The sequence below is a fragment of the Zonotrichia leucophrys genome, chromosome 1 (genome assembly GCF_028769735.1).
Source record: "Zonotrichia leucophrys gambelii isolate GWCS_2022_RI chromosome 1, RI_Zleu_2.0, whole genome shotgun sequence".
Taxonomy (NCBI): domain Eukaryota; kingdom Metazoa; phylum Chordata; class Aves; order Passeriformes; family Passerellidae; genus Zonotrichia; species Zonotrichia leucophrys.
The window spans coordinates 64199623-64223955 of NC_088169.1; the positions used below are offsets into that span (position 1 = coordinate 64199623).

The following is a 24333-nucleotide window of genomic DNA, read 5'->3' on the forward strand; positions in this document are numbered from 1 at the left end:
CCTGCCCTGCAGAGGGGTATCTGTGGCAATCCAGAGCCAGGTTAATGTGCATTCTTGCACTGCAGAGGGTTTTATTGCTGCTTACATTCAAATCAAGGAGCACAGTCCTTCACCTTTATAAGGCTGCTGGTCAGATTTCAAAGTGTATTCCTTTGGAGTGAATTCCATTCACTTGGCTTGTCCAGTTGCCTGACCTTGTTTCTGTGGAGGACACATTGTGGGTGCCATCCCTGCCCCATACAGACCTCTCGGCTTGCAGAGAGGTGTGTGCAACCCTCTGTAGCACAGTGCCTCTGGGTTTGTAGTTCCTGGGACTGAAATTCCAGGTACACAGGGCATCTCTGTTCTACCGAGTCACATCCAGGTGGTAGTGGAGCCTTTCGATGCTGCTTTGCAGGTGCCACCATCAGAAATCCCGTGCCAGAGCTGAATAACACTTGTAAAGGGCTGAGGAGGCCAGCTTCCTTCCCCATCTGGCAAGCCAGTCACCAGTTTGTCAGGATTACTGATTGCACTTCAGGCATATCTGTGTTAGCCTGAGATAAGCTGCAAACCGAATCTGACATGTCATCACCAAACTTATACACAGTAACCACACTCATCTATGTCCTCTTTTCCCTGCTCTTTCTCAGGAGGTTTCTGCTGTGTGATACAACTTTGGTTTGTGGGACCTTACACTGGTTTCAAGCAAATTGAAGGGAAGGGTAAAAACAAACAAAAAAAAATAGGTCTTCTAAATAGGGCTTTTGGTTTAAAGCCAGCAAATTTTCAGAAGTAACAACTGTCAGGCAGTACAGAGGTAAAGTGAGACTTGCTGAGCAAAGAAAATGAGAATAAGATTTTAGCCATATGAACCAAAAGAGAGGAGTAGACACCTACCTAAGTATGGCCTGCAAATACAATTGATTTTCATTTCTCTTTTTGGTGAGGATGATCACTCTGAACAGGAGGACAAAATGGCAAATGAGAATGAAGTTACATATATGGAATTTATCACTCTGGAAGTTTGGTGAAGCAAAAGAAGTTTAGTATATGCAAAGTGGAAGGAAAACAGAGACTTTGGATCTAATTTATACCATTTTAAAATCATGAAAACTAGGTCCTGGTGTATGGGTTTTAAGCAAGTCTATACAATAAGAAGTGGAGCTCTAAGGCTAAGTCAAAGGGAAAATTTCCTGTTACTCAGATCCCTACAGCCACCAGTGCAACATGACCATGAAAAGAAAATTGCAGTCCCTGGTGTGTACCAGAATGACTGTGCCATAGGAACCACAGGAGGTTGCACAGGATCCCAAGAGCCACACCTGTCTTCAGCTCTGGACTCCGGAAAGGTGACCTCAGAAAGTGCAGGAACAGGGAAAGGCTCTCCCCACATGCAGAGGAATGGAGAAACTGTCCTGCAATGGGAAACTGGAAGAGTAGGGTCCCCTAAGCCCAATCAAAGTCTGAAGGGAGCTCTGGCTTGGAGACAGAGCACATGATAAACAGCAGGAGCAGGAAAAGGCTGGTTTACTCAATTATTGTTTTGATACAGGAACAAGAATCTACCAATAAATAGATTTTAGTACATATTCATAGTTAACTGCATAACAGCCAGCAGGTGTAAGCAGGTTAATACCTGAATTTAAGGCAGGATGGTCAGTTAGGGAGAGGAAATGATGGAGCATGGGTTATAGGAAACACTGGATTTGGTGATCCATTAACTCCTCATACTAATTTAATTCATTCTAATTTAAAGCAATTATAATATCTACCTTTGAAAGTAACAAGGCTACATTTTGACTTCTCACAGAGAGTTGCTATTAGCAGTATTTTCCATGCCACAGCATTGATGATAACTTTGACTTCCTCCCAGTTATATAAACTTAAACAATGACCTCTCAGTACTTTTCAGTCTTCATATCAGTTGATAATTAGTAATCATCAGAATGGTTTTGTTTACTTTATACAGATACTGCACCTTTTTTAAATTATAATTGTACCAAAAATGATAGATTAACATCCCTGTTAAATTGCAGGCAGTGTTTAAAGTTTGAAGTTTGAGTATACCTCCATGTTTAAGCTAATGAAATGTGACCTCTTGCTTGTCCTGACAGGGACTTGGATACTTGCCAGCCAGATTGATCCATGTTCTTAATCCATTTTGCAAATGCAATTATCAGGGGGCTTAGGCAAAGTCAGTTCAAGAGACAACAAAGTTATTCATGGGTAAGATAAATCTGTTTAATGCCAAGTAACTATTCCTTCATTTGCAGGGAAGCCCTTGAGAATTATTTTGTCACAGTAGCTTTTACACATTGGCAAGTTGCTCCAAGGGTGCAGCCATATGACAGCTGAGGTACAGGGTTCAACTGGCTGGAGCAGAGCTTAGGAACACGATTGCATCCTGTGGGACGACACCCACACTGCTTCACCAGAGCTCAGGAGCAGAAGCTCTGGGGAGCTTTTGGCAGAGCAGTGGGAAGAAGATGTAAATAATGGAGCTAAGAATATACCATGTACTGGTATGCTGAGTGCACTGCTGGATTTATAAGTCTTGTCCAGATTCTTGGCTGCCTCTGGGTGTAATCCACACAGAGACAGATGAAGTGCTAATCAACTTGTAGTCCTGGCAGTGCAGTGTGGGAAGCAGGAAAGTTGGTAACTGATTGGACTGGCTTGGCCATGCATGTTTGGGAAGCAAGGATAGTGAGCAGAGAGGAGAAAGTGCACAGATGGCTTCTTTAAATTATGATAACATCTCTGGATAGAGTAGGGAAAGTAAAATAATATTTTGGCAGGATTTCCTAGCCACTCTGTATGAGATGGAACATGCAGACCCAGGAGGAAGGTGGACACCAGAAAAATTAATATCTTACCTAGGCAGAGTCTCAGCACTTGAGCATAGGACCTGCTGCTGTTTTACATGCCAGAGAGTCCCTGTGCAGTTTATGAGGTGGCTATTTTCTGCCTACTGCTGCTTTTTAAGGCATCCTTGAAATAACACTGCAAATGTAAACAGATCACAGCTTATGAGGAGGTAGAGGGATTCTTTTTTTAGCTGATTTGCTGAATTAATCAGCCAATGTTCTTATCTGTATGGGCAACTGTAATCTTGAGTTGAGAAGTGGTGTCATGTGCTTCAGGAGCAGAGGTAGCAGCCATAACTGGCACAAGGAGCTGGGACAAGAAGACTCAGTTATGTACAAGGGAAGAATAGAAATAAAGGCAGCTAAACCAAGGTCAGAGAAGGCAAAAAGACAAAAACAGGCAAAGAAAGGGCACTTTTGCAGAGAACAGTCTAGTCTGCAGGCAGGAAAATGGAGATCAAAAAAGACCTTCAAGCTTGCTGAATTATTATACATAATAGTGCAGAAAGAGCAGAATTGAGCATAAAGAGGAGGAAAGGGAAGAAAAGCATCCACAGGCACAGGCTGCCCAGAGAAGCTGTGCATGCCCCATCCCTGGCAGTGTCCAAGGCCAGGTTGGATGGGGCTTTGAGCAGCCTGGTTTAGTGGAAGGTGTCCCAGCCCATGGCAGGGGGGTTGGAGCTATATGATCTTTAAAGTCTCTTCCAACCCAAACTGTTCTATGTCTTATGATAGGCAAGAATGTGTACAGGGCACCTTTACAAAAATTATATTTATTTTCTTCTGAAGGTGATGAAAAAGACACACTTTTAGAGCAAAAATTTACTCGGTTTAGGGAGGTGCCATGAATTGATTTAATTAATCTGCAAATCTAATACTAGTCTCCTGTTTTACAAAATATTTTATTCTATTTTTTCATTTCCTTTTTGTGACATAAGTGTTTGGTTGTCCTTAATGCTAATGTCTAGATTTTGGGGGAGCATGGAGAATCAGTCCCTTAACTCCTATAAGAGATTTTTACTTGTTTTTCTTCAGCCTAAGGTACTTTATCCAGTTAAGTTCTATGGCATACTAGGATCTCTTACAAATCTATACATGCAGCAAAAATTCTTGAGAATGAATATATTTTGTGTTACAAAGCACTCAGCTTTTCTATTTCTGTAAACACATTACAAGCCACTTTTCAAAGAGGTACAATTTTTAATCAAATCTGTGCATTTTGCCTTTTTGAAATGCTGTGCTTCCAACTATTTGCCTTTCAAGTAAGACTTATTATGATGATACTGAGGACTAATCTCTGCCACTTTTTCTTGTGTTGATTTTTTTTCCCCTGGATCAGTTCCACTGGTTTTAATACAATTAAACAAACACCATCACACTCCTGTTGAGCAAGGCAGGCAAAATCAGGGCTCGAGATGGTGATGTCATTGCTGTGCTTGCTGGGTCCTGACCTCAGCAAAGCCTTGCTGGCAGTTCTTAATGCAGATAATGCTAAAGGAGATCTCTATCTGCTTTCTTAAAAAGCAGATAACTTAAAATAGACTGCAGCAGCATTCAGTTAGGTCCTGGCAGCCCAAGTTGAAAGTGAATTTCTGAAAGGTTCACCCCAAGTTGTTTATGGCATTCCCGGATATTCATCATGAAATTCTTCTGCAGCCCATTGTAAAACACAAAGACTCTAAATCCCTCCAGGCTTCACAAAGATTTGTGCAGAGATTATAAATGAGCAGCAGATTAGCACCAGATGAAAAAATCTGTTCTGTTAGAGAGCTAATCTGTTCACTCAGTGGCCAGGTTTGCTGCACGTCTTTGTGGCAAAGTCTGACAAATCCACCTCCCTGCATTTGGAACTTTGGTCAAAATCAATGTGCCATTTTGCCTAGTGCCTTTGTCCTCTCAGATGACTGATGCCCTCTCTGGCATCTCCCTATGCTTGTGCCTGTTGCAGGCAGCATGGCTGTGCCAGGCAGCAGGGAGGCAACAGGAAATGCTGAGAGAGTTAGCAAGCTGTGAGAAGGCTGATGATGAGGAATTGAGAAAGAAAAGAAGTCAGAAAAGATGCAGCTGTTTTCAAAGGCAGTGGCAGGATTAAGGGGGCAGAGAAGGCTCCTCCAGAAGCTGAAGAGGAGCAGTCACATGAGCTCACAGGCTGCGTGCAGCACTCGGTGTGCCATCCCAGGGTGGCACAGGGAGCACAGTCATGGCCTTGGCACAGGACAAGGAGCTAGTTTTACCTGACTTTTAATCCTGGCTAAATCACTGAATCCCCTCTGTGATCTCTGACAAGCTAGAGAATGTAGATATAGAAAAATCTTATTAGTCCACATAATCCAGTTCTCTACAATACAGGATTAGCCTGTAATCTTTGTTCACTAGTATCTCATGGGATGGAGCTTCTGACACACTACCTGTGCGTCTACACTCTTCTACCTGTAGCACATCACTGCTGCTTTTCCTGTCTGGTGTTCTCACAGTCAGGAAAGCCTTCAGTTACATTCCTTTTAAGATTAAAGTATTAAAATAATATCTCCCCATTATTTCCCCATTTCTGCCCATACAATGAAGAGCAGCGTTGGAAAATAGGTCTTTTAAATCTTAACTCATCTAAAAAATATTATTGAGGTGAGCACTTCCTCCTATAAACAGCTGTTCAGAAATGAGCTGTGTTAGTGATGTCGCTCAGTCTGCCCTGCAGGCAGTCATTCTGGGGGCAGGCTGTGCTTGCTCCCTTCTCCTCACCACCCACCACTGCCTCCTGCCAGGCCAGCTTGGCTTGACCAGGAGCTGTGACCCAGGAGCAAGGTTAACAGCAAATATTTTGTGAAAAATGAAGTGCCTCCATCTATCAGCAGAAACTAGGAACTAGGAAAAAGAACTAGGAAAAAAAGTTTTAAAATAGCAAAACCCTAAAACTAACATCTTATCTAAAGTAGATTGTCAGCTACAGTGTGTGTTCTCACTGTAGTACAGCCCTAGGACATAGAAAACAATTCAGCTAACCAACCCCACACAAGAATTTTTTCAGGGAAAGCTGAATTGCTCTCCAGACCCCACTGGCTGCATTAACTAGACAGCTAAATCTCATTTATGATGTCCGTGGGCTCTGCCTGACATATGTGTGGTAGACAGGTGGCATGGCCTGCACAAGGTAAAGGTACTGGCCCCAGAATTCTCTGCAGTGCAAGGATAGATCTGTTCCCAAAATGATTTTGGGAATTGATTCATTGAGCATGGTGGTTGGGTTCATATAGTGTATCTCATAGAAGAGTTACTGCAGAGAAAAAAAAAGGTACCTTTTGTTAATGCTAACAAATTTAGGACTGTTTTCTTGGTCAAACACATCAAAAGAGTGCAGGACTTTCAGTATATCAGATTCTTATTTCTGCATTATCCAAAAATGTATTTAGTTAAGAAACAGCTAGTGGACAAGCTTTTTGTCTTACAGAGTAATTTTTAAACAAATTGGCTCACATATTGCACTAATAAAATAATGTTATTTGTAGAGGTCTAACGTGATTTCTGGCAAATGTTTTGCTGACAACTGACTCATTACATTTGAGTCAGTTGAGTCCTTTGAGTCATTTGAGTCAGTCTTTTGTCCTCAATTTCTTCCTTCATATAATTCTTTATGACATTGAGGGGAAACAGCCTACTATATTACACAGAAATAGGTTATGAAATAACACACATTATTACAGATATATATATATACACACATATATATGTAATATGCATATGTATATTTACTCATCTACAGTATCTAACTGACTTCTATGGTTTGGCTGTCCTGTAATCTCTAGTAAGAGATCATGAAAGAGACAAGAATTTTTTGCAGATGTGGAAATCCCTTTTTTGCCCATAAAATCACTTCAATAAAAACCAGAATATGGCTGTGACAGATCTGGGTCACTAAGACAATGTGATGTGCACTAGCAAGATGTTAGAAGCAGCAATGTATGGAGCTCTCTTAGAGACTGGGTACAAAGAACCTCCTTGGTTGCCAGATCTCAGCTCTTTCTGTCATGTCATATAATCTGTTTGGTAAAATGAGCAGGCTCTGTCTTTATCCATTACTCACTCCAGAAGACTCTTCTCTTTCTGTTATTGTTTATAGAAATAAAGAAACCTTTTTTTTTTTAAAGAAAAAGGGGGTTTTTGTTTCTTTGTTAAAAAAACCTTTTATTAGTTTGTGGTTCTGGGCTTTTAAATGGATAGTTCTTTTTTTTTTTTCCTGTGGCTCTGTCGTTTTCAGTTCAAATTTATTCTTTTTCACATAGGTGTGATTGGAATCATGTACAGTATTCCAGATGAGGCCATAACATTGTTGTCCACAGTGCTTTTTCAACTCACTTGAGACTGCCCAGTACCATGTTGTCACAGCCTTGTTGCTCTAATAGCAGAAAGAGATCAGAATGCCCAGTTCTTTCTCCTCTCCTGTTTCCAGCTGACAAGTCCAATGGCTGAGATTATTGTTTATTCTCAAGGGTATGATCTTGCACTTTGTCCCTTTAGTTCCTGTCCCTTTTGGAGGAGAGATCAAGCATTTTTTATTATGCAAGAAATTCCATTAAGGAGACTTTAAATCAAACTTTTTTAAAGGCTAATTTCTAAAAGCCTCACTGAAATAAGAGAAGGATGTTGGCTCATCATTTATCACAGCTGCTTTCCCTGTTCAAATGCTTGAGTATCTGATGGGTAGGCAACTGAATCCTGCCCTGGGACTGGGATTCAGCTCCAGATTTGGACCATAACCATGAGTTTGGGTCTTCAGTCTAGGTGTCTACAAGCAAATTGAGCATGTGTCTGTAATGTCACTGTGAGCTAGTTAATAGAGCTCACTAGGTAAGAAAGAAAATGTGAAGGAGTTGAAAGAACTAGTAAATTTCCATTGAGAAGGCAGAATGTATTTGCTGAAGGCTTTCTGGTGTTTTAAAGGAGGATAAAACAAAACAAAAAAAATTAAGTAAGGAAGAAATGAGAAATTACAATTATATAATATACTTCTTCCATTTCTTTATTATTTTCTTAAGCTGTCCACTAAAGTAGTAATGTTGGAAGACAGAATATGAATGAATCTGAGTAAGTCAATAGGAAGTGAGAAATTCAAACTAGTGTAATTCAGCCCACAAGGCAAGGCTTCTCTACCATTTATTCTTGTTGTCTTTGAGGCTCCTTATGTAAATATTTGGGATTTTGGCAGGGTGGTTTGTCTTTGTTATTGGAGTGAAACATTTGCTGCAAGCATACTGACTGAAGTCTGCTTCATAATTATTTGCAGTAGCAACTCAGCAATGGAGACTCAGGGTTGTAAAACTGCCAATTCTGTATTAATGTGATCTTCTTTCCCTCTCCCTACTGCAGCAAGCACACAGTTGGTGTAGGAAGTCTGCAAAGCAGAACAAGCAACCATATCCATCTGTGTCTACAGATTCACACTTCACCACTCTGCCAGCCTTCCTTCCTCAGAGCCACAGATCTGTCTCTGAACTGCCACAAGAAATGGGTCCAAAAAAGGTATATCTCACAAATGGCCTTGGTCATTATCTTGGTTTCTCCCAGGAGGACTTGAGACACAGCAATCTAGGAGACTTCACACGCAGATCCAGGAGTGGCTCCAGCATTTCTTGGTCATTTCAACGAAGCAAGTCTCTGTTCTGCTTGCCCACAGTGAACTCCTCTTCAGCATCAGAGACATTTCATTTCAGTGAACCATTTCAGTTTTTAAACACTGGGTCACCTGCAACCAGGTTAAAAACTTGGAAATGCAGCCCCAAGCTTAACGTTGATGACTTAGAGAATGCCCAGGAGACTGATGTGGACACAGGGATGAAGCTGTCCTTCTCAGACCTGTCGGTGGTTTCTGCATACTCTGCCCTTAATGGATTTTGCAGTGAGTTGGAAGACTCTCTTCCATCACAGAAACAAGCTGTCAGTAGGGCTAAACAGGCAGGCACCAGGGCAAGGCCTGCATCAGCCATGTGCAATACTTTTGATTCAGTTGGTGGTTCACTGCCTTCTCTTTCAGAATGGTCTTCCAGCTCTTTCATGTCAGCATCTCTCTCCAAGCAACACAAACAGCCCTCGAGAACAGCTCCCTGTTCTCTGGATGATCATGTTTGCCCAGCTTCACCAGTTAATGAAGAAGAATTTTACATCTGAGGCTTCTCAAACTTACACCTTCCAGAGGAAAAGTGAATGACTTGAGAATGACAGTGGTGGGTCCACCCCGGGCTTACAGGTTACTTGCTGAGGAGAAGGTGATGCAGAAGTTTGTTAAAAATGTGAAGAAAGTACTCAGAACCCTCTGAGACTGGCATTCCCAAACTGGGTACAGTAAAGCAGTCTGAGATTGCACCCTGTGTCTCTGTGCTGGAGGATATGATCAGCACAGAGGCTTTTGCACAGCAGCACAAGGTGGATGTTTCTGACCAGCCCTTGGACTGATGGTGAAGGAAATGCCAGAAGAGGCACACAGTATTCCATTTTAATTTGGCAGACAATGAAGACTAATATGTGAAAACAAACTACTTTAACTTTTCTGAGAAATTCCCTTAACTCAGCAAAGGTGGGAAAAGAATGGGGTCTTATTTCCTCTTCACAGGTTCCAAAGGCAGCTCTAAGCACAGCAGGTCCCAGCAGCACAGCCCCAGTAGGATCAGACAAGAAGTTTCTTGTGAGGAAACACTTTCCTTCCATACTTTGAGAGCTGGCAGTGGTGAGGTGGGGCAGAATTACATAAACATCAAGGTTGGAAGAGATCTTCAAGATCATCTAAATCCAGGTGACAACCTAGCCCTACCATAATCACCCCTAAACAATATCCCCAAGTGCCACATCCTGACACCTCTTAAACACTTCAGACACTGACCCCACCAACTCCCTGGACAGTTTATTCTAAGGTCTGACCACCCTTTCAGTGAATATTTTTTTCCTAACATTCAATCTGACCCTCTCCTGGTGCAATTTAAGGCTGTTTCCTCTCATTGTTGCACTCAAGATATGACAGAAGAGACCAACCCCCACTTCACTGCAACCTCTTTTCTGGTAGCTGTAAAGATCAGTGAGGTAATCCTCCAAACTAAACAATCCAAGTTCCCTCAGGTGTTCCTTATCAGACTTTTGCTCCAAACCCTTCACCAGTTCCATTACCCTTCTCTGGATGTGCTCCAGCCCCTCAATCTCCTTCCTGAATGGAGGGGCCCAGAACTGAGCACAAGGATTCAAGGTGCTGCTTTCACCAATGACAAGTACAGGGGTCTTGCTGGCCACACTGTTCCTGATATAGGCCAGGGTGCCGTTGTCCTTCTTGGCCACCTGGGCACATGCTGGAGCATGTTCAGCTGGCCACCAACCCCAGGTCCTTTTCCAGCCACTCTTCCCCCAGCCTGTTGCAGTGCATGGGATTGTTTTAACCAAGTACAGGACTCAGCACTTGGATCACCTTACTGAACTCCACAAGACCGTCCCCAGACCGTCAATCCAGTCTGTCACAATCCCTCTGGAGGGCCTTCCTGCCCTCCAGCAGATCAACACTCCCATCCAACTTGGTGTCATCTGTGAATGTACTGAGCATGCACTCAATCCACTCATCCAAATCATCAGTGAAGATGTGAAACAGAGCTGGTGCCACTGCTGAGCCCTGGGAAGCAGCAGCAGTTACCAGCAACCAACTGGATTTATTGCCATTCACCACCACTCTCTGGGCCTGGCCATCCTGCCAGTTTTATTCAGTTAAGAATCCACCCATCATAGCCATGAGCAACCAGTTTCTCCAGGACAGTGCTGTGGGAGATAGTTCCAAATGCTTTCCTGAAGTCTAGATAGACAACATCCACAGACTTTCCCTCACCTACTGAGTGGATCCCATTGTCATTGAAGGAGATCAGGTTGGTCAAGCAGGACCTGCTTTTCATAAACCCATGCTGGCTGGGCCTGAGCCCTTGGTTGTCCTGTACATGCCACGTGATGGCACTCAGGATGATCTGCTCCACAACTTTCCCCAGTGCCAAGGTCAGGCTGATAGGCCTGTGGTTTCCCAGATCCTCCTTCCAACTCTTCTTGTAGATGTGCATCCCATTTCCTAATTTCCTGTCAACTGGGACTTCTCCAGGAAACCAAAACTCCTGGAAAAGGGTTGAAAGGGGTTTGGCAAGATCTTTTGCCAGCTCCCTCAATACTCTCAGGTGCATCACATCAGGGCACATGGATGTGTGTCTAACTGGGACAGAAGGTCATTAACCCTCTCCTCACAGATTATGGGGACTTCACTCGGCTCCTTATCCCTAACTTCCAGGTGTCATTGCTGGGTATGCTGGAGGCAGCTGGCTTTGGTGTTAAATACTGAGACAAAAAAGGCACTAGGTACCTCAGCATTTTCTTATTCCTTACACTGTGCTACCCTGTGCATCCAGCAAAGAATGGAGACTCCTTAGCCCTCCTTTTGCTGCCAATGTTTTTATAGAAACTTCTTCAGAAGAAGTGTCACTCCTTCCCCAGGGAAGAGGAAATTCCACTGTATCTTTTAATTTGACAGACCAGGATGCAGAAAGTGCCAAAAGAGAAACCTTAGAAAGCATTTGCAGCCCCCTCACCCAGAAAGCCCATCCTGTTCAGCTAGAAGGGAGCCCTCTGGGATGTGGTCTGAACCACCTGTACAGACAGTGATAACCTGAATAAACCATGTTTGCTACTCCTGACTCAGGCAATACAGCTTACCTTTTTGGAATACAAACCAAGAAAGGTAACCCAGCATTTTTATATATTGCTACACCATTAGACCCAAACAAAAGACAGCTCCCTGTTTTTTAAGAGGTTGTTATTTTTCTGTTAGCAATAATCAATGCAGAAACTTTTTCTTTGTATTTCCAGTGCAAGCATGCTTCTTTCTGGATGAAACTTGTTTCTTCTTGAATACCTCTTCCCAAACGGAAAACAAGTCAAATTTTCTGTCTTTCAGAAGATGTTTTTAAAATATGCATTTTTGATAGCCTGTTTTGCTCTAATTAAAAAAGTAAGTGAAAAGCTGCTAATATGACAGCTAAGTACCTTCACCAGGATTTGAGTCATATAAACAAATTTTATTATGTGTGTTGTGAAAAGTTATATTTTTGGCTGACAAGTGTCACTGATCACAGCTCTGGTCAAGCCACTGGGGAAATGACCATGTTAAAAGGTGTGTATATAATGCTGGGTGTAGCCTATATACAGGTGCAAATGCTGAAGACCTACCATGATGGCATTGAGGTGTGTGGAATAAAAACACATTTTCAGAGAAAGATATTTGCTGTATCATCAGGTAATTTTTATTAAAAGAATTTCTGCTTTGGCAGGGGAAAAAAGGTGGAAAAGCACACACATACTGTAAATAATAGTCACAAAAAGTGGAACAGCTCCCCTGGCCCATTTAGGTAAGTGCATGGTTTTTACAAACTATTCTGGAAGAAAGTCTAGAGGAAAATGAGTGCAGGTTTTTAGGGGAGGAACCTGCAGCCCGAGTCTAGAAGAGGCCAGAGTCAAGGTTTTTTCCTTTTGCTGTTGTTTTCTTCACACAGGAAAAAAAGCAACAGACTGAAGTCCAAGTCTCCTCTCTGTGAGATGCTGTCATAGCATTTACCAGGAGTAGACTTTGTCTTTTGTGCTAAACCCAGTAAATAAATAGGGAAATCTAATCAAAGTAAAGAGCACAGAAGATTATCAGCCGCCTTCTGCCCTCTAAAAGTGTTTAGGCTTACTGCAGTTTTGGGTAAACTGCTCTCTCCCTGGGACCAAAAATAGCACTAATGAAGAATTTGTCATGGTGTGTTTACCTGCTCGGTGCTCCTTCAGACCCCACGCAGTCTTTCCTCTGACTGTTGTGACCTTTAGATCAAATCCCTCCCTGGAACACGTGAACCTGATTCATCTAAAGTTGTATTCCCATGTTATTGTTTGTACCCTGCCAAAATATATATAAAAAAACACTATGAAGTCAGACTAGCCACTTTTTCCATCAGCTTGCATTTCACCATACAAACAGTGATGCCTAGGACAGTATCAGCATCCACAGGTTTAAATTTATGCTTCATCATTTTCTGTCCATAATCATGGTATTTTAATAATACAGAAAACATTTGATCTGGACATGAAACAGAAAACTCTTTTGAGCTGATGTAGCTGTCTGATCCTGGCATCATGCCAACACTCCTGACAAAAAGCTGATTGGGATTTTTAATGAAGAGGAGGCTCTGAACCATTTTTCTGCTAAGGCAGGCCTCTAGAAGAAGTCCATCACATCTGGGGGCTGTCGCCTGCTGCAGCAGGAAGCACTGGTACTGGAGATCCACAGGGAAGCACAGGACAGCTCAAGTGTCAGTCATGAAGTTCATGTGTGTTATTAACCAGCAGCTCCTCAAGCATCTCAGCTCCAGATTTTGCCACATTAATCCTGATGGGAAGAGAGCCAAATGAGTGTCCACAGACTCTGCATTTGTATTGTCCCCACTGGTTCTGTCTCTGTTCTCTTTACTGATACCTAACTAGAGATTAAAGTTTTAATTGTTTACATTGATGGTGCTTGTAACCAAATCTTGTAAAAAATGATTGTCCTACTGTCAGGAAAAACAGAGGTGATAGTGTACAGAAAACTTTCTGTCTATAAAAAGAAAGCCAGATTATGAAATGTGTTTCACTGAAACACATAGGCTTCATTAATTCTCTTCCCATTATTGAAGAAGGAGCTCATCTCTTCAGAGACTTGAATATGCACAAGTTTCATGCCATTTACTTATTGATTTGGTTAAATTATCAACAGTGTATTTTGAGAACTGCAGGTTTTTCCTGAACTTTTTCTCTTTCTCACCCCAGAATGCACTTCTTTTGTGAAATAAAATAGAGATAAAAAGTCAGTTGCACGTAAACTTCTGTGTGTTCATTTATAAAGTCTAGCAGACTTACAGAGTATTTTAACTAGGCTTCCAAAATGACTGCAGTGCCACAAGCTCTACAGCTTTTGGTGGTGTGTGTTGGTGGGATAATTATGAAAAAACACAGCAAAAATATTTTTTGTTGGACTCAGTTTTGCCTCTGCAGACTGAGTCTTTTGATTCTCACTGTGGTGTTGTAAATTATTTTCTCTAATAAAGTTGAATGATAAAATAGGAGCTGTGACACATATTGGTAATCTTGCATGCTCAAATCCCATCTGGGTTTGTTTGATGTACATTGGTCTCCATAATCATCCTTTCCTCTTATTTTCATCAGTGTGTGGTGTTACCTATTATGCATTTCTTTATTCCCCCCATGGGACCCATCTGCATGTCAGCATTACATTGTATATGCAAAGCTGTGTAGGTTTGGCTTTGTTTGGTTTTTTATGGTTTTATGGTTTAACATTGTGGGGTTTATATATGTTTTTATGGCACTTACAGAGCTGTAGAAACATCAGGAGTTGGAAGAGGCCTCTGGAGGTTGTTTAGTCCAAGGCATCTGCTGAAAGCAGGCACAAGGCTGCTCAAGCCTTGAGTTCTGGAGTTAAATCAAGTTGTTCAGGACCTTGTCTGGTCAGATTTGAAAGTATTTAAGGTGGAAATTTCACAGTGTCTCTGGGCAATGTGTGCCAGTGCTTACCAGCTGTAATGGTGAAGAATTGCTTCCTAATCTGCAGTGACAATTTCCCATGTCCAAATTTCTTGTTCACTGAGCACCTGTGAGAAATTCAGGCTCTGTCTTCTCTGTAATCCCACTTTAGGTGCTGGAAGACTGCAGTTTCTCCTGCAGCCATGGTCTTCTCATTCCCTGACCCTCTGAACTCTCTCAGGTTTGTCAATACCACTCTTGTACTGATGACCCCAAAACTCTACACAGATGTATGGATGTGGATGATGAGTGCTCAGCTGCCAGGAAGAAGAATTTCTGTCAACCTGCTGGCAGCTCCCTTGCTTAAACCACCCAGTATCCTGTTGGCCTTATCACTGCAGGGTTGCCCTGCTTAACCATGTTCAGCTTGCTTAACCATGTTCAGCAAGGTTTCTTTCTTCAGAGCCGCTCCCTGGTGAGGAGATGCTTCCTCCTGTGCTGGTCATACCAGGTTAGTCCATGCCAGGTGCTGGGCTTGCATTTGCTTTTTTTGAACTCAGTGAGGTTCTCACTGTCACTTTTCTCCAGCCAGTGAAGGTCTCTGTGAGTGGCAGCCCTGCCCTTCAGTGTACCAATCACAGCCATCACATTGGCCAGTTTCTGTTGTGCTGTCAGTGGGTAGCCACTTGTGCATGTGCAGCTTTCTGCATCCCTGACTCAGTCTTCTGGTGTGATTAGTAATTTTCTCCTCAGAACTTTGCTAGATAAAGACACATGGCAAGCCTAACAGAACATCTTGTGAGTGATGACCTTGTGACTGAAGGCAGAGGTTTTCCAGTTGGCAGATTTTTCCAGTTACAGAAGACAGGAGATTTTCTAGTCTGTCCTGAATAACTCCTGAGTTGTTTAAGGAAGGTTCTATCTGTCTTTCCTTCTTGATTGATTGGGTTGTGGGAGATGTCCACAACAATATCCCTTTGTTAGTTTCTCCTGGCCCATGAGCACTTGAGTTTCTCACCCTCTGCTCCCCACAAACATGCACAAATTCATCCCACTCAGTTGCTTAGAGCACAAACCTCATCACCATCTTCCATTCTTCCATAAAGAATATGTATCCAGCCATGAAAGCTCTGGGCCCAACTGCCTCATCATATTTAAATCATCTGGTTTAACCTCCTGAGAGTGCTGAGGTCTTCCAGGAGTGATTCTCAGGTTCAGCAGCCTGAGCTTTGGCACTGGCCATCCCATCTGCCCAAAAGAATGGAGCTGCCCAGGTGTTGGGAAGAGAGTCCCACCTCACAAAGGGCTTAGGAAGCAGTTTCAAACAGTGCATATGTTAACAACTGCAGAAATCAGAATATTGTTTTTCCTATCTAGTTGAGAACTCTTAAGCCAGTAACTCATTCTTAATAGGAAAACTATTCCATGCTTCTGTTCTTTCTTGTTACCCCTCTGTTACCTTTCTGTGCTGTGTGCTTTTTGAACTAGAGGGTCCATAAACACCTACAGTTTTTGGAGATTTAGATGCACTGCACAAATGTACAGCTTGAAGATATTTTCCATTTTATTCTCTGTTTCTCTCCTAGTAATGGAACTTGCTCCTTTGGCTGCAGCTGAGCACTGAGCTACCCTTTTCAGAGATATTTACATAGCCCTAAAGTCTAATTCCCAAGCAGAAAAAGTCAGTTGAGACCCTACTATCATGTATGAAAAATTAGATATTTTTGAAATGTAATTAATTTTAGAATAAGCTACATTGAATTTCATTTGCCTTTTTATTGCCCAATTGGTGTGTATTGTGATGTTTTTCTGTAGCTTCCCCAGTTGTTCATCATCTTTGCTGTCCTGGATGCTTAATAACCTCAACAAACTCCCATCTCACAAAGCCCCCCTTTTCCAGGTTTAAGTCATGCTGAGCAATGCAAGCTTGAGTACAAATCCCTGCATGACTCCGCTGCCTACCTCCTTCCACTGTCAGAGCTGGCTATTTATTTCCACCTTCTGTTTCCTCCTTTTAATCAGCCCTGTATTCACATAACCTTACCTCTTAAACCATCACAGCAGGATTTCTTGTGAAGGCTTTGATGAAGGGCTTTGGAAAACTGCTCTTAGCTCTACACCTCTTTGTTGATGCCTTCTGAAACCCCAAATAGATTTAAGAGGAGTGATTTTTCTTTTGTAAAACCATATTGACTCCTCCCAAAAAAAATCCTCAAACTTATCTCTGTTTGGATAGTGACTTGTCTCTGATCTGAGCCCAGGTGTCATTTGAGTACAGAGCAATCCTCCCTGTGGCATTCCATCCCAGCTTCCAGGATTTGGCATAGTGCAAATTGCTAAATTTACACAGAGTCCAGACTTTCTGAGCCAGAAACTGCTCAGAACACTGTGTGACCAACTGCTACATTGTGCTACCAATGGATTTATCCTCCCTCTATTTGTCAGATTTCGTGTTGAATCTCTCTTAATTCCTCGGGTTTCCACAGCAGCTCAGGGCAATGAGCAGCACTGAATTCATTCCCTGCATGAGAAGAGAGACACATTTATTTGCAGCCTTCACCCAGCCAGTTTCACTGAGCACTTTCTGTTCCAGAGGTCAGTGCAGGCTCCTGGGCCATGTTACCTCAGTAGCTGGGAAGGATATTGTCTCCAAGAGCTCAGGAACCAGTGGATTGGGAGACAGCTGTGAAGGAATCTGACTGCTTGCTTTGGAAAGCCTTGCAGCCTTCCAAGGCATAAATCCTGTGGAGGAATATGTCTCCAGTGGTAAAGGGAAGTGGGACAGGGGGCAGGTTCAGACACTGGATTGTTTGATTGCTTGTTGTCTCTGTTTTGGACCACTTCAAGCAGCTTTCCCCAAGACCCTCCCTGGTGGTGCCCTTCACCCCTAGCACTGTTCCCACTATGGAAGAGGTCAAGCTTTGGCCTCTCTGTTTCCAACACTCTCCCACTACACTTTCTGCATCTTCCTGTCATCCCACGTTCCCTTGGCATCCCACAGCATGAAACTCAGCCTCTCAGGGTCATGCTGTCAAAAACACCTCTCAGTGGGCTGCAGCACAGTCCTCACTTGAGTTCAGATAACAGCCCCAGTGCACAGTGGGCTGGCTGTGTCTGAGAGCTGAACAGATCCTGGGGCAGTCCAGGAGGGCAGCCAGGCCAGCCAGGTGTGTCTAGTGACCTGTGGGGCATCCCTGGAGCCTGTGGACCCAACTCAGTGCTGGGCTGGCCTTGGAGCCCAAGAACAGTATTCAAACTACTGCTGTTATTTTTTTTTTTTTTTTAGCAATTTACAGATAGGCAGTATTGATTCAGTTTGGCCGCAGAAAGGGAGTCTTAGGGGGCTTCACAGCTGTGCAGGTAAAGCATTAAGCCTCCTGCATTAAGGCATGGCAGCCGTTTTAATCAGATGTCCTTTTCAATCCCTTTCCTCCTGAATATGTGGTGCATAATATGGAAAAATAGCTTGGTCGGTGGAGGCCATTAATCCAATCTGCCCGTCATAAATGAAAACTGCCGAGTTAGCGGCGCACAACGGACCGGCGATGGAAACGGATAATGCCAAAGCTGATCGCTCGGTGGGAGAACGCCGCCGTCCCCAGCTGCGGGACCGGGAGTGCCCGCGCCGTGTGGCGGGACGGCAGCCATGCCGGGAAGCTACCAGGCCGCACAGGGGCCTGGTGCCACCTCGTGGTCCTGGCACGGAGCTGCCATGCCGGGCGGTGGCACCGGGACCCTCCGGCTCCGGTTTGGTGCCTACTGTCCCCCATCTCCGTGCCCCGGCGCTCGGTGCCTGCTGTGCCCCCATCTCCGTGCCCCGGGCTCGGTGCCCGGCTCTCCTGCAGCCTCTGTGCCCCGGGGTTCGGGGCTCTGCTGCCCCGCTGTCCCGCAGCCTCCGTGCCCCGTGTCTCTGCCAGAGCTGCTCGCAGTGCCCGTGCTATGCTCCCAGCCCGCTGCTCTGCCTCTCTGCCCTCCTTCCCTCCTTTCCTCCCTTCCTCTCTGCCCTCCTTCCCTCCCTTCCAGCTCCAAGCTGTGCAGCAGAACCGCCCAGTGACCCGAAGGGCGCTGCCGTGTGCCGAGGAAGCGGCCACAGCGCACGGGGCTGCTCTTGGGATGGAGCCGAGCATCCGCTGGGAAGGAGCCCCCGAGCACGGCACGGTAAGCCGGCTGCCTGTCACGAATTCCTCTGTTTACTTTGATGAAAATTTCAGCCCTCCTGGTACGGAGATAATCTGCTAAGTATGACCCGAGTCCTGCCAAGACAATGCTTCTTGTGAGGTTAGCAGTGCTACTGGAGAGCTCCTGCTCCTTAGGTGTAATGAACCTGGAGACAGGGCTGCCCGGAACAGATACTCCTTAAGAATGCAACACATAATACCAGTTTTATAATTCCTCTTGCTTCCATGAATTAACAGCCATTTTTTGCAGCTCACATGTACTGTTGCATGGACATGTTTTTGTTTAACTGGGCTGTGGTTAGGAGCAAGAGAGTTTTTTCACACGGTTTGCCATTACATGGTTATGAGTCCCATTTTTTCCTACTTTTGGGGGGCTTTTTGTCACAAGAAAGCAAAGCTATAACTAATTACTCTGTTCCCCTGCTTATGGAATTTGACCAGATGCCAGTGTTCTCTTGTTGTGCCATATAAAGCCACAGAAATGCAGCCTCTGCCCTTCAAGTCCCTCTCCCTGCCGCTTCGCTGCCTTGCTCTCTTTCAAGAGCTGATTGCCCTGTGGTTCTCCCGGGACAGGTGAGGATGCCACTTGCCACCCTGCCACGTGTGTAAGTACTCTGCAGAAGTTTTGAAGCAAGGATTTCTTCAGCAGATGCACCCACTGCCAGGAATGTTGCTGCCAGACAGCTGGCCAGGAGGGCAGGGTAGTGCTGGGACAAGCCACAGGGCAAGGAGAGGAGCAGAAAGATGGGAACCATCTGTGACCCTCCTCCCATTTTCTAGCCCCAGATGGTGAATTTCAGGCATGTGGGGCTGGGAAATATCCCACTCTTTGAGGATGAGATAGGGAATGTGGAGGGAAACCCTGGGGGATAAGGACGCTGAAGCTGTCAGGTTGCCAGGATGGCCCAAGGACACAGTGTTTTCCAGGTTTCCAGGATAATCTTTGCTCCAGGTTCGTTTCCTTTTCCAACCACTTTCTTTGCAGATAGGTTCTTTTGGATTCATGCTGCCAGTCCCCACAGATGGTCCTTCCTTCCTTCCTTCCTTCCTTCCTTCCTTCCTTCCTTCCTTCCTTCCTTCCTTCCTTCCTTCCTTCCTTCCTTCCTTCCTTCCTTCCTTCCTTCCTTCCGCCCCTTCCGCCCCTTCCGCCCCTTCCGCCCCTTCCGCCACTTCCGCCACTTCCGCCACTTCCTTCCGCCACTTCCTTCCGCCACTTCCGCCACTTCCTTCCGCCACTTCTGCCACTTCCTTCTGCCACTTCCTTCCGCCACGTCCTTCCACCACGTCCTTCCTCCCGCCACTTCCTTCCTTCTCACCAGAACATTTTCTGATGATGCCATTTTTGGCAGATGGCCCAAAGAAAAATTGGCTGTTCTCTGGAGTGACAGCTAGATCACAGCCTGACATGAATGAAGAGCATAGCAAGATGGAACAGATTTTTGCTCCAAGTCTCTGCTGATGTGTTAACTTTGGCAGCATCATTTGGAGGAAAAAAAGTGAATTAATCTCATTTGAGTTGTGTACAAAAGAGACTGGGAGAAGGAACAGTGGGGGAAAAAAGGATGTGTGAATCTATGTTGATTATTTTGAAGCCATAAACAAGTGGCATCAGAAAAGATTTTGACAACCATATGGACTTTCAGAAGTGTGAAATCTTCTGAAAATGATGTGCAATCATGTAAGGGCTGGCATAAAAAAAAGTAAAGAAGACAAGATATGGATTGATGAGACATACAGACAGCAGACTGCAATCTGTGATACAGGAGTTAGGATTCTGGGTACATTGAAAAATGTTACCTAGAAAAAAAATTTATAATTAAATCAAATTAAATTAAATTAAATTACATAAGAGAATGCTCCCAAAGGTAATAGAAATAACAGTCAATCCTATTTCTTATTGCTGGTTTTCAGAACTAGGCTCTGGGGAACAGCAGTCTCAGGGACTGAGCAACAGCTTTCCACTGAAATAATAATTGTTTTTCTGGGAAGCTTCACTGGAGATGCCACATGCAATCTGGATTTTCCACAGAGCAGAACCACAGGTAGGAGAGTGCAGGTCCTGCTGAAGGACATCAGTTGCACTGGCTGAGGTCAGGAGCTGCCATGGCACTGCAAGGTGTCTCCCCTGATGTTCCCAAAGGGACACTTTTATCCCAGAAGATTTGCAAATTTTGGTGTAGCCCATTTCTACACAAGCGGTATGTGTGTGCCTGTGGCAGGGACATGCCCGTGGGCCCCACGAGGCTGTGTGATGTGACACACCAGAGGAGTGAAGTGCTGCTCTGCTGCCCTGGGCAAGCAGGGCTATTGGCAGGGGCAGCCCATCAGATCTGGGCAAGGCCACCATGCTGCCTGAGGCCTTACCTGCCAGGAGAAGAGAAATTTGAGAGGTCTGGGCTCTCTCTGAGGGCTAAGTTTAAATGCAGACACTCTGAGTCTTTTCACAACCTGACTGTTTGATGCCTTTCCCCTTTAAGTTATCACAGTCCACAATAATGTGAGACAAAAATTGCAGCAAAATACTTTTCAAGTTTGATTTATAAATGGCTCTGATTTGCTTCTAATTTCAGTTTCCCCTGTGACAGCATTCCAGGTCCTGATTCTGGTTTGCATTTCTTTACTTGTAGCATCATGAGAGAATGGGAAAAGCAGATGAAAGGTGAAAAACTGAAAATGGAAAACAAACCAGCTATGCCATCTTAAAGAAGCAGGAGGAAAAGTAGGTTGAACTCTCAGATGAGAAATGATTTTTCATGGGAAATCACTGATCAGGGAAAGAGTTGGCTTTTTTGTATCAATAGGGATATATGATGGGATGAAATAGATGATGCATTTGAAATTAATCTGTTTGCATAATTTTAACATTGAAAAAGTGCAGCACCTGTGCACTATATATAATATACACTATCCCCTATATATAATATACACTATCCCATAGTCTGATGCTTTGAGTCCTCTTCCCATTCTGCGATATTTCCATTAGACCTCAATCCTTAAGAAGTCAGTACACACCCAAAAATGTTCATATACATCTTAAATTTTTCTATATATGTCTTCTAAGTATAGCCTTCCTTTCTTTCCCTTTGCCTTTCACCATACAGCCCTTTGTTGTTTGGTGACATTAGCACAGTCACCAGTAAATTTGGCGTCTCAGAGTCTCTTTCCACCACTGAAGGTGGTACTTGGAGTTAGTCCTAAGAGGTTCCAGCAAGAAAGTGTCACTGAAGAAAATGCGATGAACTGTATAGAGAAACTTTTTTTTCCTATTTGAAAAGAAAACTGAGAATACTTTAAGATTCCATGATCTGTATTTTCAGACACTGGAGTGACAGGCCAGAAGAAAAGCATATCAAGACCCCCTTCTTATTTCTTTATTTAATGAGGTATGGAGTTTAACTGAGGAATTTAAATGATTGACTGGAAAGTATTTGAAATTCTTGAGGGTCATAAAGATCAAGGCAAATGGATCAATCAAAAATAATTACTTTTGACACTGTGACAACGGCTCGCGCTTTCTTTTTTCCCTTAAACAATCTATGAATATTTTTTCTCTTCTTGGAATGCTGAAGTAAAGAGTCTTATTTTCCAAGGAACTGCAACATTAAATGTCCCCATATTTGACAAAAGCACTTACAGAAGGCTGTAGCTGTTCTATTTCTAAAAGAAAGGAAACAATGAAGATGAAAAATTTCTTAATTCAGGATCCATCCATTCATTCATTCATCAGCTGGTGTTTTGACACTTTTTCCTAATTAATAGAGTTGTTATGAGACCAAGCAGCAACAAATAGACACTAAGCATGGGGGGGAGGGGGGGGGAAGTTTTACATTTAATTACAACAGGCGTGCAGAGATCATACATGCTGTACCACATCTCAAGCAGAATCAGCGCATTGTCGTGCCCTTGAAGAAGAAACCTTCACCAGACCAGTTAGGTTTCTAACACTTTTTCTTCTCTGTTACTAGTAGTGTGTCACATGAAACATGATAATTTAACAGTTTAATTTTGTTTTGTTCCAGAAAACAGATTTACTGTTTCCAAACATACAACCTTAGGGGCTGGGAACACAGCAGTGCTGAGGGTCCCAGTGTGAAAGGCATCTCTGGACAGAAGTGCACAGGGAACAGCTCTACATGGAAGATCAGCAGCCATCCTGTAGCAAATGGCACATACCTTCTGTGTGGCTTACCACAAGATGTTCAACCATGCTGTGTGTTCCAGTCTTCCCAAGGAAAAATTGAGAATAACCTTGTGTCACCAAGCATAGCTCTAATATAGTCCCGCTTACTACAAACATAAACAAAGTAATCTTATTTTATTAATATCTATTCCAGCAGACTTCTGTTTAAAGGAGGAGAACGCAGTGCTTGTTTTCTGTAGGAACTGGCTCTGCATTACAGCCCTGAGAGCTCACCTTGGAGTCAGCTCTCTTTTCCTGCCTGTTTCCAGCTGTGTCAGAGAGAGCTAATGGCTGGACACCAGGCAGACTGCACACTGATACAAGGGAGGTCAGCTTCCCAAAATTACTGCCTCTCTGGGGATTATTTTAACTCTCTTGATCTCCAAGAACTATCATGCCTCAGAGAGGAATGCTTCAGAGTTGAGGGGGAAAAGAGGAGAATGAACTTGAAAAGTAAACAAACTACCCTGGAAACCAACACTTGCTCATGCGAGTACGTGCTTGCCTGCTCCCATGGCCTGAGCTGGCCTTTGGCTCTACTCTTTGGAGCACTCTGGAAAAAGGTAAACCCTAAGCAGTGAATCCCACCATTCTCAGAGGACTGCAGGTGCCTTGATCACCACTTTAACTGAAGAAATTCCATGTAGCTCCTTTGTGAATTTGCATTGTGTTAGCTAAGTCAGGATCAGCGAGTTAACTTTTCAGGATCCCATTTCTGGGACATTCTCCTCCTCTGACTTTTGATTTGCTGTTTCCTCGTTCTTGACATCTGTATGAGCACTTGCAACAATACAGAATAAAAAATTCAATTTTAAAAGTTGTTTCCCTGAGCTATAAGTGTGATCCTATCAGCCTGCCTTGATCTAATGCATAAGGCCTGGGTGACCATCACAAATACGACAACATTTCACAAGCCATGGTCCCACTGAGCTGAGCATCTGTGAAGAGCCTGCAGACTGCAAGTTCTATTCTGTCCTGCCCATAAGAAATTTATTTTAGTATCTTGGATCCCTATTCAAGTGGTGGGCTGGCCATGACACTCTTAGGGAGATCAAGAGCCAGAGCTGTTAGCGCCCAGCATTAACACTGGGTAGGAATTCTTTTGGCTCTGCAGCAAGGTTTCCCTGCCGCCTCATGTCTCCAGTTTCCTCTGGTTCCTTAGCAGAGGATGGATCTACCCCAGCAGAGTGGAGCACCATCACCTCCCAACACCAGCAACTCAGAGGGGGCAACTGTTCCCATGGGACAGAAATCCCACTTTTTAATGGCAGGCATATTTAATATGCCCCTTACAGGAGTGTGTGTGGAGATTCCTCCCTTGGCTGGGGACTCCCCCAAGGCTAAGCAGAATAAATTTGCCCACAGTTGGTATGGGTGAGTAACATCAGTCTCTACTTAATTGTTTTGCAAGCTTCAATATTGCTGTTTCAATATTGCTTCAATAAATAGTGCACTGCTCTAGTAGCTATAACAATCTATACTGTGTAATAAATCATTCTGATTAAGGTCTTTTAGTCTAATCATTATAATTATCACCATCGATAAAATAAATAATTTATTTTATTCATATAAA

General features: G+C 43.7%; 1 protein-coding gene across 2 annotated transcripts in view; it reads left to right on the top strand.

Moving 5' to 3' along the window:
• The window catches only part of LOC135448849 (protein FAM124A-like), a 79435-nt gene that overhangs the window by 28386 nt on the left and 26716 nt on the right, over nucleotides 1-24333 (top strand). The window contains exon 4 of one of the 2 annotated variants that reach the window (XM_064715163.1): nucleotides 8211-13956. The exons of the other annotated variant lie outside the window; for it this stretch is intronic. Within the exon in view, the coding sequence (XP_064571233.1) occupies nucleotides 8211-9008 (798 nt within the window). The 3' untranslated portion in view covers nucleotides 9009-13956. Of the gene's footprint in view, nucleotides 1-8210; nucleotides 13957-24333 lie in introns of those variants that run through there. 2 annotated transcript variants of the gene reach the window in all.